Below are 16,153 nucleotides of genomic sequence, written 5' to 3'. Positions count from 1 at the left end.
ACTATTGAAGAGTGCAAAAATCTTATCTACACATCCATGATTCGATATAAATCCTGCCTACTCTTTTGGGACTGTTTCGTCGCAAGATTTTCCCAGATATTTTTTCGACAATACATAGCAAACTTATTCCGAATTATTATTATATCCTATCTGAATTATTACATTTTTCCATTTGGACGATAGTATCACTTGATCAACTCCATCCATTTTTTTTAAATGTTAACGTTGGACATTTACTGTTACTCTTTGCCAAGTGTTGGTAAATTTAGCTTTTGCTTAACACCTCAATTTAATTTGCAATAATTCTCAATAAATATTTTCTTCCATAAAATTTGATTTATTTCGTTTATTGATTGGGTATAACGAGTTTGTTAAAGTAATGTGTTCAGAAATCGATTAATTCAAGTTAAATAACTTAATAATAACGTTAATTGACTTACTTACTCGATCTTCATTCATTTGCTGAAACCCCCAATCTTTCAAACAATCTAGGCTAGATAATAAAACATATAAAACGTATTTGGGAGAAATTCTTTGTCATGGGATTTATTGTTAGACGCCTTTAGATCTTATTATTATATTGGTACAAGCATTATAGTTGATGCTACCAGTAATACTGAAGAAGAATTACTCACTATAATCAGTAGTCTTTCCACCACAAATTTGTTCTTTCTGATAATTGTATCACCATTACCATTTAATAGCATCAAATATATGATCCAAAACATTGAATTATTTGCAATTATATATTAAAATTGCTATTTTATTTTTGTTTTATATACTGCTTGTTTGCTTACTTGTTTGGTAGAAGGTCATACGAAATAATTATTACTGCTTTGAGAATTTGATATATTTGAGATACATTATAACACCTTGTTATGGTTTTATTGGCGTTGTTAATGATTAGATTATGATTTATTACCCCAGTTTGTTGTGTTTTAAACAATATTCACAGATTTACATTTGGTTTGAGTGGTGGTGATATTGATTAAAGAGTTATTTAGATGGTAAGTACATTAAATTACTATTTTGCAAAAAGGGTGACATTACTACATTTGACCGTTTTGTATAAATTCTTATAAATAAATTTCCATTGTGGTTTTACCATTTCTTCTAACAACTTTATAATTCGCTAGCTAATAACAGGATGAATCAATAAAGCAGTATAGGTTTTTTCATGGGTACTATTTCACAATGAAATTATATTTCACAGAATCGATTTTATTATATCACGTACATGATGACAAATAAAATATTCTGACACCATGACCCATACAAAATTAGAAACTAACGAATAAATTAATTATTCTTCAGACACACACACACAATTTATTAGGAAATAAATTGATAAATTTTCCAGATTATTACTGTATGTACGTATTTAAGTTTGTACAATTTTTTTCATCCACTTGTTAATGAATACGAGTAAAACCTCTTATGTTTGTAAATTGAAAACTAAAAACAAACTTATCAGTATCAAATATTTATTAGATATATTTATTCGGTAGGTATTTATTAGATAGATCATTACAATGGCATTAATCAAATCTTCGAAGGTGTCTGCCTAAATCATTTCCAGAACATGAATTTTAATCAGAATATTAATTGTTAAAAAACGAGTTAAAATCAACATTTTGGGGCCGAATATATCATTGCGCTACGAGGGCGATACGATAAGCACTAATTCGTAACTCTTATACCTACAATCAAATAAATCCTTGTATAGAAAAAACGAGATGATATTTTAAGTAAGTGTAAACAATATAAATAGCATTCGTATTTTACACCATTCTGAGTATATGTACCATTAAAATGTTAGGTTTTACGACATAAGCGTTAGCATTACCAACAAAAACACTTCGCTCTCTTCAAATGTGAAGTTGGCCTTAGTGAACATCTTAATATAATAACCAAATTATTTCTGTATCAATACTGCCTCAAACATTTTCTTATCCTGTACTCTCTGACTCCGGTGTTAACCTCCTAGATCAGGTGATTTAACACTGTTTGATTTCTTTATATGACAGGTTGATGTCAAAATCTATTATGGTGATTCTACATTAACAAAATTCAGCCACTTCAACAAGCACATATGTGCTAGCAAAAATTATAACTCAAAATATAAAGAAAAACAACTATATCCTCGACCAAATTTAAACCTTGTATAAACTTTAGAACACCACAAACGCGACCCTTACAGTTACTTAGTAGACCTTTTATAAAAATTAAACCATGTGATTTATATAGCTGAGACTTTGACAACCAACCGATGTGTGATGCTTATCAAAAATAAACAATTTACAATAACACGGACAACATCTCTTGGATTTTCTATGAGCATTTAAATTATTATTTTAAGTTAGTTTAAAGTTATTAATACTATATTTACACTTTGTTATATTTAATATGTTTTACCAGTCATACGTGATCTTCAATAATTGGTTCGCTGAAAAATACATCATGGTAAGACAGTGGTTAATTTTTAGGGATTAATAATTAAATGTAAAACACGTAAGTAAAAAAACCGCAACATTTTATCCACAAGTGTAACGAGCTTTGTATATCATTAAGAAAAGGTAAATCCCCATATATATTACATTCAGGACGTCTTGTATAGATTATAAATTACAATCTTCATCCTACTGAATTCAGTTTTAAGCCACTAATTGATTTTGAAAAAAATCAATCATGTTTGACAACAAAAAAATGCGTCACGTTCATTTGTCATATATAAGTTTTTATTTATATTGAAATTCAGTTTGGTAAAATATTTTTATCAATCCATATGTTAAATATATTAATTTTAAAAATACATGTATTACATATAATATATTAAATGTATTAAATATGCAAATAAGTATTTACGTTCAAAAGAAAATGGGACACCTCTTAAGTGATGTAATATTGTCTGATTTCTAACGTCAAATAGTAAGATTTGACATCTGTCAACAACATAACTATGACGTATTAGTGATTTCTTTGCTTCAATAAAAATTTTAAATCGAACTACATAAGGATTCACGGTCTTGAACCCGAACAACCAAAAGCTGTTTATAAGGCATATTTGGGGACTAAACCCAGTCAGAAGTCCATTTTTTAAAGTTGGTTCAATTATTCAATAAAATCATTATTTTACTATTTTTGACCTTTAATGGCCATTTATCGATTCAAAAAAATCAAAAAAGTCTAGATATAGAGTATTTTATACTTCATGGGACGTATAACGCATTAGGGTCCAACAGTAATCGTACAACATGCCTTCGTCCTATATCTTGATACAGCAAGGAGAGCTTCCTCGTTGCTTATGTCACCCAAATGTTGGAGGAATAAACACACTGGTAAACACTGGTGATGCGTCAGATAAAACTGTGCTAATGTGTGTTTTTTACATTTCTGTCGACGATATTCATAGAGTAAAAGTAGCATGATTTTTTTATTATCTCCATAATAATGGCGCGGAAAATGAAAAGTGTACATTTCTATACAAGATGTTACAAAACAATTTCGAAGTCCAATCGTAGCACAAAACTAGTTCCAAATGATGTTTAATGAAACGTTGTCAGCTCACAGCCGTTAGAAGAGCGCAGTGCTGCCACCATGCACAAACCCGAATACTAGAACCAATCTTGACAAGTGGATTGAAGTTCTCGTCTTCGTTCTGGCTCTCTTTTTCTCTGGTCCAAAAGTTATACCTAATTATGTAATTGAAGCAGTTGTGGTAGAGTGTCTGTACTACTTCAAGAATCGGTACTTGCTGATGTCCTATATATTTATTTTCTAGCACAATCTTCAATTTTATTACATAATACTTCTAAAAGGGAGCTTTCGGTCCTCGTATATATTTAGATGGGGTTATCTATTTCCCAATCCTTGGTTTTGTTATTATCTCTTCAATCATGAAAAAGTTTATTTACGCGAATGGCAAGGAAATATCTATTCCTAATTATTTGAATCATTAAAAAGCATCCATATTTGCTGGTGTCAGAAATGCCATTTAGATATTTGGAATTTGAGAAATTATTTTATTGAATAAGTTTGTTTGTTTTCTTGTTTAAACAATGAAAAAAAATATTACCAGTTTTTTCCTTAAAAAATATTATCAACATGCAAGCATCTAATTTACTGATTTGTGACACTACTTCGAAGTTGTTCCCTCATTGCTTCAGAGACTTCACAAATTTCCAAACATATTCATTAAAATATTCAGTGGCTCCGCATTATGCTGTAGATGGAGTCACCAAAAAATCCAAGAGGTCGACGTGACTGAAACCGATGTATTTATATGCATATTAAAAACCGTAGACAATATAATTTATGATATAGACACACTATTTCAATAAATTGATATAAATATTATTTCGAATCTATCTATTAATCTAAAAAATTAACAAAAATATGTTTAAAATCAAACACTCGATATTAACGTAAATCTTATCTACATCATCAATAAAAAAACGATATAAAAAGACTGTAAATGATGATGACTTAATTGAGAAATATAATCAGTTATAAACAGTATTTCCAGAAAATACATCGGTTGGTCACACATTTATATCACTTAATCAAAAATGTAATATTTGTTTTTTTTTAAATATTGCAATAATACAAGTGGCCCAGATTCATCTAGACCTATATATATTAAGTAATGAATTAAAATCGTTATTATTTTATTAACGAATAAAAAAAACTAGTAATAACCAGTATTTTTTTTGTATTAAGACAATTTTGGAATATATTAACGAATTATAGATCAGTTAACTTTTACAAAATCGATCACACCTTCGTATATCATTAAAAACCCGTTCTTTCTTTCTCTTATTTGAATAATGTCGTTAATCATTATTTATTATAAAATGCTATGCACTGTATACATTTAAGTTCATCTAAAAACTAGGTTGCTTGATTACTATAGTTATTTATATAAATATTTTGGTGTTAATAGTTATTAGAGCGCCATGATTTACATAACTGCTTTATAATGTTGAATGTATAAGTTTGCCGTTAAAAAATATACATTTATTTTAAATAGTAGTACAACAGTTTGAATATAAGATATTGTAGCATTTAATGATTTTTATGAGACCTTATTCTAGTCTATTCTAATTCTACTCTAGTCTAGAAATGAAAGAACAAACAATATTATTAATATCCGTCTTTTACTGGATATTTATTAATGTTTAAAGAATACTTAAAAGAAAAAAATGAGAAAATTAAAAATCCTAAAGTTACCCAAAACCAGTTTTCAATATATTTTAAAGTCTCCTATTTACGTCTCCTATTTACCATCACCTGCAAGTGGTTCTGGTCTCCTTTGGAGCATTAGAATCTCGTTATTCTGAGTGCGAATCTGGATATTGATACGTTTAACAGCGAACAAAATATAACTTTTTGTTGGATTTCTGTTTCTTTCTAAAAACATTCTTATTATATTATTATGATTTACGCAACCCAATCAAACGTTATTCTAAGTTTTACCGTTTTTATCAACTTTTGTTTTCTTTATACCCTTTTTATTAGCGTCTTGCCATGTGTGAACTAATGTTCCATTTCGAAATATCTTTGTCTGTACACAAATTGAAATAACAAATCTCCCTTAATTCTGTTATATGCTTTTAAAAATTGTATTCTTTTGAAAGTGATATTTTAAAATTGCATTGGATCTGTTTGTGTTTCCTAGCCGTGTTTGAAGTGATGACTTATATCCCTTAAAAATGGATATTTTCCTTTCCTTTTTTATGGATACTTTCCTAACTAACAGATTCCTCTGAGATAATTGTTTTAAATTTTTATGTTTATTATAAAAAAACTACTCACCGTTTTTATACATTTCAAAAATTTAATATTGAATAGAGCTAACATCGAGATATGTAGATACTTTCTTTTTGGTGAATCTAAAATTATATAATTTTTGATTAATTTGAGAGATTTTAGCTATAGTGCCCGCTATAATATACAGTGCAGCTGAAATACAATAAAAATATTTCCAACAAAAACCCCAGCAGCTTAATATTTAATAGTATCAGCGCAGTGGTAAAGGACACCAGGTCAGGACGGTCCACCTAGTGGTGCGCTAGACGCGGCTTCGAATCCTGTTGGGACATGATCGAAAATTTATGTTTGTGGTTGTCTGAGGTAAGGGTGCAAAATATGATAAGGAAAATGATCCCAGTCACGCCAGTGACCAGGCTGGATAAGACCGGATGTCTTCTGGGATGACTTCTAAATTTATCACTCGCCAGTCGGTAGGCTTAATGTCGAAGACCGTAGTTCGGAGCCCACATTAAAACAAGAGGTACAGTCTAGATAAACCCTCGTTGGTAAAAGGAACCTTTAAACTATAAAAAAATAGTATCAGTACTTACCTCTCTAATATATTTACTGGTAAGAACAGGCCTCCATTACGTCATTCCTAGTAAACTTCGATTTGAGATTGATTAGAGACATAACTGCTAACAGGTCAATGAAAATATCCCTGGCCTGACGCATAGATGGCGCTACTATAATTAAATCAATTTATTTTTTAGTTATCCCTAACGCTCAAAGATACAAAGTATAAATTTGACAGCTGTCGGATCATTAGTTTGTGAAATATAACAGTTTGAGTGAAGCAACTTTTGTTATTGTGAAAAAAATTAATAAAAAGGAATTTCGCGTCTTGATAAAATATTGCCTTTTGAACGGAAAAAATACAGTTGCCCACTGCCCTAGGAAAATCAACCTTCAAGGATTGATATGCTAAGTTTAGACATGGCGAAATGAGCACCGAAGACGGTGAATGAAAACATTTAAAAAATCCACAAAATGATTTTGATGGACCGTAAATTGAAACTGAATGAAATAGCAGACACTCTAAAGATATCAACTGAACGTGTACATCATATCAGTCACAAGTATTTGGGTATGAGAAAGCTCTGTGCAAAGTGGATACAGCGCGAGCTCGGAGCAGTGCTTGAAGAGGATCAAGCGTAATAAACCCGAGTTTTTGCGTTTGTGCGATATGTGACAATAAATGAAACATGGCTCCATCATTTCACGCCGAAGTCCAATGGATAGTCATCCGAGTGGACTGCATACGAGGAACCCGCTCCAAGCATGTTAAAACGCAACAGTCGCCTGGCAAGTTATGGCATCTGTATTTTGGGATGCGCATGGAATTATTTTCATTAACTACCTTGAAAGAGGAAGGACCATCAACAGCAACTATTACATACCGTTATTGGACCGTTTGAAGAACGAAATCGCCGAAAAACGGCCGCATTTAAAAAAAAAGGAAATAGAAAGTGCTGCTTCACCAAGACAATACATCCTGTCCAAAATCTATGGGCTTCGAATTGCTTCCTCATCAACCGTACTCTCCAGATCTGGCCTCCAGCGACTATTTCCTGTTCTCAGATGTCAAAAGAATGCTCGCTGGGAATAAATTTTCGTCGAAGAGGTGATCGACGAAACTGAGGCCTATTTTGAATCAAAGGACAAATCGTACTACAAAAATGGTATCGAAAGGTTGGAGGGTCGCTATAATCAGTGTGTCACCCTTGAATTGACCTGTTAGTTATACCTGTTTCTGACGCTCGTGACTATTTATTTGGCCTAGGCATTTTCACAAGTAATCAAAAATATTAAACAGTGATTTGAAATTTATCAAAACAAGCAAAGCGTGAAAACAACGTTTGTTAAATTTATAACCTCTTATTGTCGTTAATGTTTTGAAAATCTGCCAACCCAACCACTTTTGCAGGCTGATTCGGTTCCATCTTCGAAAGTATCAGACAGCATTGTATCTCTTTTTAACTGGAATAAAATGAGTAGAAATGTATTGTCTGGAATGAAATCGAATTTACAAACTGCGATAGGCAATACATTATACATGTTGATGATGTAAGTTCACTGCTACTTTGGATAGACTATACATATACTTCTTTACAAAACACAAGTATTTTAAATAATTAAATTCAACATATAAACTGCAACTTTGTTTCAAAATAATTTTTCTAGATATTGAGAAGTGAAATCAAATTTAATGAACTATAAAGCTTTCAGAAGAATGATCCTTCATTAATTGTATAAAATAAATAAGTTATCATATTTAATAATAGATAGCATAAAATTAGCGTAATTTTAAAAGAACGTGGAATTTCCAATCTAGTGTAAATAACTTTGTTGACGTATTCTGTACATTTACAAACATTATCGATTTTTTAACATAATTAATCAGTAAAATGTTTTCTTATCATTTTTTATTTTTTGCAGTACAATGATTCTTGAATTTAATGCGGTAAAAATCAAATTTCCACAAAAATAATACTTTTTTTGGCATAATTTTCTTGCTGTCTACTCAAATAATGTTTATTAAAAATCAATAACGGAAACTTAGTATAAGAACTTCTAAATATTGACAGTTTAAAAAACATTAATTGGAAATATATTAGGTTGTATGTTTTCTTTTGAGTCTTAACTAAATTGATTCAACTAAAATCAACTTACTTATTTTAAGAAAACAGATTAGCAAATAGTTCCGAAGTCACTCGAACCATTCCTTCGCACAATAGTATCTCAATTCAGATCATAAAATCCCCAAAGTTGGATTCAAGATGGTCAAAGTTCCTAAGTCATGGACTATTAAAATTGGGAGATATCCATGCTTAAGAATCACTCCAAATCGAAGGATTTCTAGTACAAGCATCATAGTTCAAACTGTAAGTCTACCAAAGATTGACCGAAATTGCTCTGAACTATAAGTCTACTAGAATTTGTACATAAACTTGCAGTTCAATGTCTACGGTTACTAAAAGCGAATAGTTTAGCTGAATGAAATAGTTTAGAAGACACCAAAGCTTGGATAATCATTCCATAAGTTTTATACCATGGAAATTTTGCTAAAAATAATCGATATTCGATTAAAAAGAGTTTTCGAGTAAATTATTTTTTTAATAATGTATAATATGTAACTTTTATATAAGTCAGACGATATTTTACTAACAAAAAGAAATCTAAGCTTCTTCTGGAAACTGCCATAGTCCAATTGGTATACACCTTGTAATTGAAACCAAACGAATCATCTTTCGATGAACAGTTAACAAATTTCCCTTTTTAATTTTGTATAAAGCTTAATTGAGTAATTACTGCAAATCCATGGAATCTAGAAGTATTATTGATTAATTCTTTTTATAAAGATTATTCACGTTATTAGTTCTCTGTAACACACCTACAGATAAAAGCTATTTACTGATTACACATTACACATTTCTACGAGATGGTTAGAGTTATATTTATAATAATGGGTGAAAATATATTATAATAAATAAATAAATATATATATATATATATATATATATATATATATATATATATATATATATATATAAATATATAAATATATATATAAATATATTTCAGTCAATTATATATAAAATAATAAATTATATAAAACAAATTAATTGACATACATACATATATATATATATATATATATATATATATATATATATATATATATGTATATATATATATGTATAACTATCTAAGTACTACCATCTTGTTACGACATGTGCGTCTTTAAGATTCACAACTCTCTTATCTGGAATCTGAACTAATTATCGAAATATGCGTTCAGGTTGTAAATCAATCTGGAAACTTCAATACAATAAATTTCTTCTGGCAATACAATAAATAAGAAAGAATCTGAGTTTTAGGCCACTTCAGGCTTAATCAACTTCTAGTTCTCACAACTGACGCATTCACAACCTACTATTATATGTCGATTGTTATATTTCCAAATGCGCTAATGTTTATAATAAAAGAAGAAGATTACAAATAAGACAATTTTTTTATTCCAAGTAATCACACTCAGATTTTACTAAGCCTCAACGGGTTATATCTTAACAACGACTATAGAACATACAGATACAGAAATGTCATTATATTTAGCTCATGTTAAATAATATTCACATAATTGCCTTTACTACGGGGTTTCAAGTAATTTTGAGTTAGATTTCCTTAAAAAATACTGACAATTAGTGGCAGCTATTGATTTACCTGAAGCACTGCAAACGATTGTCAGTGATTGTAGTTCAAATCCAACTCAATAAAAATTTTAAAAAATCAAAGTCAATTAAAAATAACATTAAATATTTCCTGTCATATTTTTATATAACAATTTTTACTTCTGGATAGTTTTTACATACTTAAATATCAACAGGTCTGATATCTAACTAAGGAAACTATTTTATATCTACTGTCCTTCCAATAATTGTAATTCCAACAATACTATAATATCTCGATTGGTTTTGGCACAAGAAATCAAGTCAATCGAAATTTAGTGGGTCCGTATTTCTTTATATGTTGAAATTTATAAACAAATTCATAAAGGAACTATTGTTTGAAATATTTAAGGTCAATCAAAGTAACTAACACAACTCCACTTTAAAATTGGAAATAAACGAAATCCTTTGTAACTTATTCAAGCTATTACTTGAAATGCCATCCAGCTTAGAGACATATCCTTTGAACGTTAATACTTTTCAGAAACCAGATTAGTTTTGTCAAGTATAGTCCTTCCAACAAAACAGCCAATTCACGTCATATATGACGTCGAATATAGGATGATGTAACCTAACCGACTATAAAATTCAGCCAATAAGATTCAAATTGATTTTGAGGGCCGACACTGTTGTCAAATCTCTACAAAATTCTTCAAAACATTAGTAAAAATAATTAGAGGATACTAAATAAATTTAATGAAAATAAATACATACAAAAATTTTGATGACGTACATTGACTATTTTACTGGATAGACTGTATTGTTAAGATCAACGTGTCATAATTATTAAGCAATATTGTATGTTTTTTATCCGTCAAGTATATTGCCTTTTTATACATTTTGCCAGATTCCTGATAACGCAGTTATTATCTCATCAAAACCGCTATGACCTCGAGCTTTATACCAAACAGTACATCATAAAAAGCAATCTGCAATCGGTCGTCACAGTCTTAACGCCGATTAAGTCCCATACAGAAATATCATATTATATAAATAGGATAAATCTCTCTATAAAAAGTAATCATTCGATTGTTTACGCCCACCGTAATAATATTTAATGATAACACAATAAATATTTACCAAAAGCTCAACAAGAAAACACATGTATATCCGAAAATACTCAATTTTCGCAATGTGCGACTAATACGTATAACGTTAATCAATGTGAAGATAATCTATAATATCGTATAAATATATAGACGATGCATATTGGTTTTTGACGAGTTTTAATTAATAAATAAATGTTTATGTTACGTGAAATGTTTATGTCAACGCCCTTGCTATCATTTCCTTAATGATTTGCTTTGTTAGTCGGTCACTTGGGGTTCGGCACGTCACTTCGGACTTAAAATTGTTTGATTTTGTTATCGGGGTCCATTAGTGTTCAAGTAAAGTTCAAATTGTTCAGTTTAATGTGTGGAATGATCGAAGTTTCGTTTCTGTTTTAGAACAAGATGGATGGAGAGTCCAATTCCAAAAGGTTTCCCCAATACATTGCCGCTCTTTCAGGTATGTATAAATAACATAATTTTTAAAACAGTTTCTTTCTCTTCCTGCCAGTATTTAGAAGATATTTTTAGAAATAAGTTATATGATGTCGGAAATGATATTAAGGTATATTTTAAATAAAAAAGAAACTTAAATAAGTAAGTTCAAATAAAGAACAGTTAATTTAAAGATAAATTAGCCGAAATTAAAAATATCTAGTTAATGTATGTTCTTCTTTTGTAGAAGTAAATTAATAATTAAAATTATATTTATGAAATGTAGTCAATCGTTCACTAGTTTTATTGTGATTTTATGGTTAGATATCGGTCATTTAAAAATCCAATTAAAGGGGTTGTCGTCTTCTTTTTGTCGCTAAGTTGGACCAATTGAGAACAGTACTGACACTGAGTTCAAATATCACTTGTCATTTAGTTTAGTTACAGTACTGAGCATCGTCAAGTAAGAGGATGACTACGCGTCTGTTATTCACTATTTCTGTTTTTTTTAATTTTAAATGAAGTAGTAAAAATAGGAGCAGAGAATATTTATTTCAAAAGCCCACTTAAGGAGATTGTCAAAATTCGTTCCATCGCAAGTTTTCAGAACTAATCTCTATAATGGCGCGCATATTTTTAAACGTCATTTGTCATTTAGTTTGTTAACAGTGCTCAATTTTACCAGTTTATCAATACATTATTTGACAAAATGTACATATTTTTATTATTTAAAATAAGATTCCCAAATTTATTCTCTAATTATCTAATGTGGTATCCATTGTATTTTTTCACCTAAAGCATCAGCTAATATATTATTTGTAATCCCTTATTTCCTTCCGTAAGTCCTTACCTCGGTTGATTGATGAATGATCAATAGAAACACAAACCATATTGACTCATATATCTCTTCTCTTCTTATTCATGAGCAAATATTGTGAACTGGTACGAAATGATAAATCCCTTAAATCTATATCCACGTCACTGTCATAATGATAATGTGTATAACAGTGTCAAAAATGCAAAAGCGCAAAATACACTGTGATGGTGGATAAAACTGTTCATTTAATCTTTTACTTTCTAGATGTTATGGATACGAATCCTGGTATTCTTTGATTTTGTTTTCCATCTCTCTTGTATTTTTACATTATCTTATTGCATCTTGTTGCTTGAAGATTTCGCAACATTAATATACTACGTTTTGTTTCAAGAAAACAATCTTATTTTTACATATTCGGCCTTACTGTTAAGTGTAATAATATAGCATATTAATTATAATTTACTCTACTAATTTATCTGATTTAAACTTAAACATTTATGCTTTTATTAGAGGCCCTTTATTTTCCACATTGAAATAATTAATTTCAAGGACTTTTTAGTAATGTAAAAGAGTAACGCCTATAGCACTGTGTCATTGGAATGTCTCTATGACTAAGTATTAGACATAAAAATGTACCAGATTCAGAATTAAATGGAAAGCAATTTTTTAATGAAAATTGTAGTTTTTTTATTGAATGATATAGTATGTAGGATGGAATTAGATACCGAAGAGCATATTAGACAAATATCAATGCCATACATTTGCAGACATAATCATTCTTTTATCAAAATTGTCGACCGCCTTTTTTTATAAATATGAATCTGAATATATTGGATCTTGCTTTTCAATTAGCGGATAATTTGTCTTGTTGGCGTAGGCCTTTTACTTTGTAAAAAGAAATCAAGTGGTGTTAAATCGCATTACATGAGCAGGAAAACTCTCAAGCAATAACTGAATAATTCATGAGCTGTATGCCATGTGGACCTTTTTGTTTAAGCTGCATATCACCCCAGTTATTATATCAAGATCATACACCAGAAACATAACAGCTTTTCGAAGAAGAATTCCAAGGAGGCTTCTGGCATCCCCATTCATTTGTTTTTGAACAATCATATCTACACGGTAAATGCCCCAATTTCAACAGTTACCATCTAAGTGAAAATTGCCATTATTCATCCTCCACTTTTACTCTCTTTAAACTAGCGTTGGTAACTATCGATAGAAAACAACTATCGACTATTTAGTAATTGACAACTTTTACTATTAACTGTTTCAGTCGCTATTTCGGTCCGACCGATTTTGTTACTATTTAGTATCGACTGTTTCAGTCGTGTACTTTTAGTTATTATTTTTGGTTCTACTAGTTTCATTGGACTGATTTTTAACGTTCTGGCTTTATCGTCTTAGCCGTGACCTTGACAAAAATATACTCAATTTATGCTTACATAGATTTAACTATATATAATATATATAGTTTTATGATTTTTTGGGAGTTTGCTTGTAAATAACAATGTATTGTATATTAATATAGCAGCATTTTGGAACGATATTTTTCCAGATTGTTAATGTAAGGGAAGGATAGAAAGATTAAAATTGCGAATGATAAATAGTAAAATACTTTTGACTGTTTTTATTGCCAATATTTCTATTATTCTCTCTATTTTTGTTAAAAATATTTCCGTTCAATAATAAGTAAAGCATTTACTTTATTTAAAAAAGCTAGTAGCTTTTGTACGATCATTTTTAATTATGTCATGGATTAGTTTTTTTCTATAATTTATTAGGTATATGTTTAATTTTTATTTAGTATTTTTGGTTATTGTACATATTTAGTTTTTAGGTTTTGTTTAAGTCCTATTGTATTGTCTATGTCCATTATAGTATATTATTTCAAAATAACAATTAACGTATTAAAACACGATAAAATATTTGTATTATTCTATTCCATAGAAAAATTCCATTGCTTTTTACACATCCACAGAACATTAAAATATAAAAGTAATTCTACTTCGTTTAAAATTAAATTACTAAATGCATGTTAATAGTATTCAATAATTTTTTTTGTTTTCTTTTTTAAAGTTAGTACGTGAAGGAAATGTACGTATCTTCGTCTGGCTTATTCTACCGTTGGTAAATATAAGCACATATAAAATTAACTGCTCCAAGCAATTACCTCCGTCATTTCCTCTCCCACAATTTATAAGGAAAGGGTTCGTATATCTTCGTTTGACATCACGATTAAAAAAAAACAGCCGAACCGTGCATTTGACTGAAAACAGTAATTACTCTTTTTAGTCGCGAGTTTTTTGGCTATCGACTGTTTTGCGACCATCGACTGTTTCGACTCTTTTCAGTCGATAGTTTCCAACGCTACTTTAAACCCTTTCAACTGCCAAAATATGCATCAATTCAAATCTTGTGCAAATATAGAGACATTCTTTATTGAAAAATACAAACACTGTATAATATAAAAATTCTGTTTTAGTATGTCTGGGATCGGTAGCAGCTGGATCTGTACTCGGATGGACTGGGACCATTTCGGCATCTTTGAAAAATGGTGATCTCAACGGAATCGAGGCTGATGACGATATACTGGGATGGATCGGATCGTTTGCTACGCTAGGTGCAATGGTTATGTGCTTTCCGATAGGGTGCGTTTATTTGTATTATTAATTTTTTACGATCCGGGCAGATTATCTGCTATACATTAATATTAGTAAATTATTTATAATTGTAGATTAGTGTTATATCCGAAATAAATACGTGTCATATTTTAGCAACATTATAAGGTGGGAAAAAAATTCACGAATTAAGGAGCGGGACTACTTTAGAAGGTTTATTTTTATAATATTTATCAATAAATCGTTTACAGTCCGCTGTGTCTAGACAGAAATACTGTGTAGGTGTTATAGGAAAAAGTGTAAACATCTTTTCACTCATCTCTTGATCAATCTTCTGCACTAAACACCACAAAAATCCGAGTCTACCTGTTCACTCCAGTCCCTTTACCTACGACAGCTCTTTTCTACCTATTTACCACCCGAATATTAAAAAACCATTAATTTATAACTTATAGAATATGAAAGACTTCGAATTTTTCTGAAAATTTTGTTTAAATCTGGAATTGAACACATTTTTAAGCAATAGAAGTTTTTTTTACTTTTTAAAGCAATTTTACTCTTAATTCACTCGCGAATTCATGTCAGTAATGTCATTTATTAACAATAAATTGGAATACAACACAGATAACCATATCCCGGTAACCGTAGTAAATGTATTTTTTATTGTACATTTTTCTTGTTTGAGTTAACTTTTAGAAACAAAACTATTTCTAAACCAACAAGGTTGGCGTCATCCAATCATTAAGTCAGAATAAAGCCATATGCACTGATATCTTAAAATTTCATTCCGAAAAAATTCAATTTATTTGTTTCAAATAGACAAAAACTTCAATATAAATTGAACCGACAGCAACATTAAACTTCAACAAATGGACTCATCTTCATATGTAATAATTCATACAAATATAACAGTATATTTTAACACAACATTAGCTAGGTCTGTATGTTGAGTTTGGTTTAGATTCATTTCCATTGCCCAAACAAAGAATCTGCAAGTCGTTAAAAAATAACTACTTAGGACGTTTGTACACAACCATCATTGCGTCTGCCTTGATGCCCAATGGTTCGTCTAAGTTTAATGTTTCAACATGCCTTAACATCCAGCAGCATCTGTCAATTTACTCAGTTAAATAATGTATTTTGCGAAATTAACAAAGCTACTTATTTGGATTTGTGTTCACAGTGATAATA

The 16,153-nt window shown here is 29.9% G+C and overlaps 1 protein-coding gene across 3 annotated transcripts in view; it reads left to right on the top strand.

Moving 5' to 3' along the window:
- The window catches only part of LOC143195221 (facilitated trehalose transporter Tret1), a 43,615-nt gene that overhangs the window by 14,378 nt on the left and 13,084 nt on the right, over positions 1–16,153 (top strand). The window contains exons 1-3 of one of the 3 annotated variants that reach the window (XM_076402205.1): positions 917–1,007; positions 11,489–11,549; positions 14,827–14,992. In XM_076402205.1, the coding sequence (XP_076258320.1) occupies positions 1,005–1,007; positions 11,489–11,549; positions 14,827–14,992 (230 nt within the window). In that variant the 5' untranslated portion in view covers positions 917–1,004. Of the gene's footprint in view, positions 1–916; positions 1,008–11,286; positions 11,429–11,488; positions 11,550–14,826; positions 14,993–16,153 lie in introns of those variants that run through there. The other 2 variants (XM_076402206.1, XM_076402204.1) reach the window with 2 other exon arrangements.

The sequence above is a fragment of the Rhynchophorus ferrugineus genome, unplaced genomic scaffold (assembly GCF_030347505.1).
Source record: "Rhynchophorus ferrugineus isolate W39M unplaced genomic scaffold, kcgeb_rfMv2 rfM4, whole genome shotgun sequence".
In the NCBI taxonomy this organism is placed as follows: Eukaryota; Metazoa; Arthropoda; class Insecta; order Coleoptera; family Curculionidae; genus Rhynchophorus; species Rhynchophorus ferrugineus.
The sequence above is the reverse complement of the archived record's forward strand: the minus strand, read 5'-3'. Positions and strand labels throughout refer to the sequence as shown.